Consider the following 3882-nt stretch of genomic DNA (forward strand, 5'->3'; position numbering starts at 1 on the left):
GAGGGGGCACGCTGGGCTGAGGGACATACACACACACACACACACACACACACACACACATACACACATACATATCCAGTGCACGAATTTCGTGCACCAGGCCCCTAGTATTAGTATAATAGCAAATACTTAGGAAACTTTTGTCAGCTATGGGCATTCCCAGTGACTTCATGCTTTTATTGTATCTAACGAAATTGTACTTTTAGAATTTTCTATACCCCCACAGCCCCGTGGTATATGAGTGGGCTGATGTGCACACATGGCATTCACGCACACAAACCTCTTACAGTCATTTATTCTTAATTACTTTAGTCTGATTTCCTTTTTTTATTCCAATTCTAGGTTTTTTGAACTTTTTTAGTACTATGTCATCACCGAAAGTAGTGAGCAAAGAGTGTTGAATTCATCTTGCTTTGAATTAACAATGGCCTCTTCCTAAAAAGCAAATTAGAAGAAAAAAATGGAAAATTAATTATATTTTAATCTAGTAAATTGCATGCATTAAAAAAAGATTGGTTTGCAAATACCCGTTCCTTTTACCATACAGCTCACTTCTTCATATGTGAAGAAGCTACTTTTTAATGATAATTGCGTAATGTCAACCATTATGTAAATGCTTATCATGAGTCAGACATTTTTCTATATAAACTCTTGTAAGTCTCAGAAACTGTCCAGTGAGGTAAACACTATTGTAATCCCCTTTTATAGGTGAGGAAATTGAGGCAGAAAATGGTTGAGTAACTTAACCAAGTTTACACAGCAAGTGGATGGAGTCAGGATGTTAACCTGTGTTCTCATTCCAGAGTTCAGTGCAGTTCTTTGCTATGCTGCTATACTGCAGAAGGAAAACGGACAGTCAGCCCAGCACAGGAATAAGAAATAACAAGTACTTATAGGAGAATTTTGAGATAACCTCAGAATTTTACAGGAAATTACTTGGAGAGAAAAGCTGTAGGTTTTGATACCTTTTTTACATTTTTCTTAACTGAAAATGGTGGCAAATAAAATATTATCATTGTCTGTTGCCTTTCATTACTGGCTTTGTGTATTCACGATTCCTTAGTTCATAAAGGATGTTGCTCTGAAATTTTTTTTTTTAATTTCATTTAGATGTATTACATCTGAATTTCGGCCTGGAATAGGTTGCTATCAAAAGTTAGCATTACTCTCAGGATACAATGTTATTTGTTACCAAAACAGTATTATCTTGCATTTACAAGGTACATCACAGTTTTTCAGACTACTTTAAAGGGCACTATCATTTAGATCAGACAAACAGTACAAGTGGTACTGGCTTCATTTTATGGATAAAAGAAACTGAGTCTCATAGGTCATAGCAGTAGTGAGGGAGCTGACACTGGAACCCAGACTTAACTTGTTAGGTCTTTGTTTTTTCTCTCTACTCCAGTATCTTCAGATAATAATTCAATCAATAGTACATTCATTGGAACCGGAATGTAAGAAAAGGGACAAAGTATTGCAGGAGGGTGTTAAAATACCTTTATTAATAGATTTTTAAAGAGCAGCCACTTTGCGTTCTTTTATATGTGACAAGTTGAATAAATTACAGGTCCTGCGGTTGTCAGTCATCACCTTGCTCGAGTCCTGCTGTTGTGGAAGTGTGTCTTTCCAGTGTCTCCTAAGGATCTAGAAACAGAAAAGAGCCGAGGAGATTCATTTACATGGCAGGTAACCTTAGAAGGACGAGCTGGTGCACTCTGTGGTAGGTTGAGTTTAGTCTTTTTGCTCCCTTTCTTTGGCTTTTCCTCACTCCTTAACTTTACACATACTTGTATGTTTTACTTAATTTTAGAGGGAAATAACATTTTTCTGGTATGGTTTTTTTTTTGGGGGGGGGGTGGTAATGGAATATAATTGATTACTAGTATATCCAGTTAGTGATTATAACAGAAGTAGATGCATAAACCAAATTTAAGAGTTCTGATCCTTAGGATAACACGTTTTATTGGATGCACTCCAGTTGAGAAATGTCAAGATTGCTTTTCCTTAAGTAGACATTCATTCCTCTTTTCAGAAACACGAGGATTGGATTTAATTAGTATTAATTAAGCATGTTTCCATTTAGTTTTTTTATATATGAAGTTGTACCCTTTATAATATATAAGCCATTAAAATAGTATTCACTATGAAAACTTAAACTAAGGAAGGGTGGGATCCCTGAAAAGAAATGAAAGCACTCATTTTGGTTTTGTTTGTTTATTCATGGGTTTTTTTACTCTTAAGAATGGAAAACCAATTTTGAAATTAATCTTGAAACTCAGCCTAACTTTAAACTATTAATTTTATTCTATATATGAAATTAACTCCTTATAAAAACATGTGTTTCAGGTAACATTTACAAAAACCTAACATGCTGACTCAAAAGTAGCATTGTCCTACAGAATTAGTATAGAACTGGCAAACTTTAGGGTCTACGCTAATTTATTCTTCTACTTCTGGGATCTGAGTAAAACCCAGGAAAGAAACATTTTGTTAACTTGGTTAGAGGCCTCTGTTATTAATTTGAGGAAGCTTGATTTTATTTTAGTTAGAAATAGAAGACATTAGCTTTCTTTTTATACTAGAGTTTCAAGAATTTTTGTTTGTTTTTAACTCATTTGTTTATTCCTCTAATAAAAATGCAAACACTATAGCATAATTGAATGCTTTTTCATAGTTCATTACATTCTGCCAAGTAAAAGTCTGTTCTGCCTTTCAGCTATCAAGAGCTTTGTTTCCCACTGTGGCGATCTCCTTACAGAGGAAGTAATTCAGCGTCTTCTTCCACCACTTCCTTGTGCTGTGGATTTGCTAACTAGGTAAGTATCTGCTGGTTAGATATGATTTTTTAAAAATTTAAGAGCAGTCAGTTACCCTCTGATTATGTAATACCTTTTAAGTGCAATAATAAGGCCAGTTTCTATTATCGGCGAATGATTTTCCTTTTGCAGAGGAAGGCAAATATTTAGTTATGTGATTGTTTCTTATTAGTCTAGGGCAGTGGGCGGCAAACTCATTAGTCAACAGAGCCAAATACCAACAGTACAACGATTGAAATTTCTTTTGAGAGCCAAATTTTTTAAACTCAAACTATATAGGTAGGTACATTGTTATTAACTTAATTAGGGTACTCCTAAGGCTTAGGAAGAGCCACACTCAAGGGGCCAAAGAGCTGCATGTGGCTCGTGAGCCACAGTTTGCCAACCACAGGGCTAGGGTCTTGAAAAAATAAATATATTAAAAGGGAAGGCAAATTTCTTGGTGGATAGTGTATTTCTATACAGTTAGATTTACCCAAAAAATTAAATATGAAGCCTGTTAACCTTTTCAGGTATGCATTTTATTGGTTAGTACTTTTCTGTGTTCATAAGAACCAGGTGCTTGTTAACAACTTTAGTGTTTTTTGTTTATATTTTTCATATGTCTGACTTATAATAAAACAGAGAAAATCTAGTTTATGTCACAAGCATCTGTAATTTCCAAATTAATGAAATGTGTAGTTTAGAGAAAGTCTTTCAAATGTACTTAATGATAGAATCTCATATGTATACAGAAAAATATATTTAAGATGTAGTTTATAAAGCACTAGGGGCCCACTGCATGAAATTCATGCAAGAGTAGGCCTTCCTTCCCCCAGCTGCCGGCACCGGCTTCCCTCTGGCACCCAGGACCCAGGCTTCCCTTGCAGCCCCGGCTTTGTCCAGAAGGTCGTCCAGAAGGACGTCTGGTCTAATTAGCATATTACACTTTTATTATTATCCTATCTAATAGAAGAGAAACATGGTAATGAGTGTATGACCGCTCCCCTTCCCATTGGCTAATCAGGGAGATATGCAAATTAACTGCCAGCCAAGATTAACTGCGGCCAGCAGCCAGGCAGCT

General features: G+C 35.7%; 1 protein-coding gene across 1 annotated transcript in view; it reads left to right on the top strand.

Annotated features, from left to right (window-relative positions):
• Nucleotides 1-3882, top strand: part of HEATR5A (HEAT repeat containing 5A) — a 96637-nt gene that overhangs the window by 31348 nt on the left and 61407 nt on the right. Inside the window, exons 11-12 of the mRNA XM_015565486.1 lie at nt 1571-1723; nt 2720-2819. Of these exons, the coding sequence (XP_015420972.1) occupies nt 1571-1723; nt 2720-2819 (253 nt within the window). The remainder of the gene's footprint in view (nt 1-1570; nt 1724-2719; nt 2820-3882) is intronic.

Source organism: Myotis davidii, unplaced genomic scaffold (genome assembly GCF_000327345.1).
Source record: "Myotis davidii unplaced genomic scaffold, ASM32734v1 scaffold21, whole genome shotgun sequence".
Taxonomy (NCBI): domain Eukaryota; kingdom Metazoa; phylum Chordata; class Mammalia; order Chiroptera; family Vespertilionidae; genus Myotis; species Myotis davidii.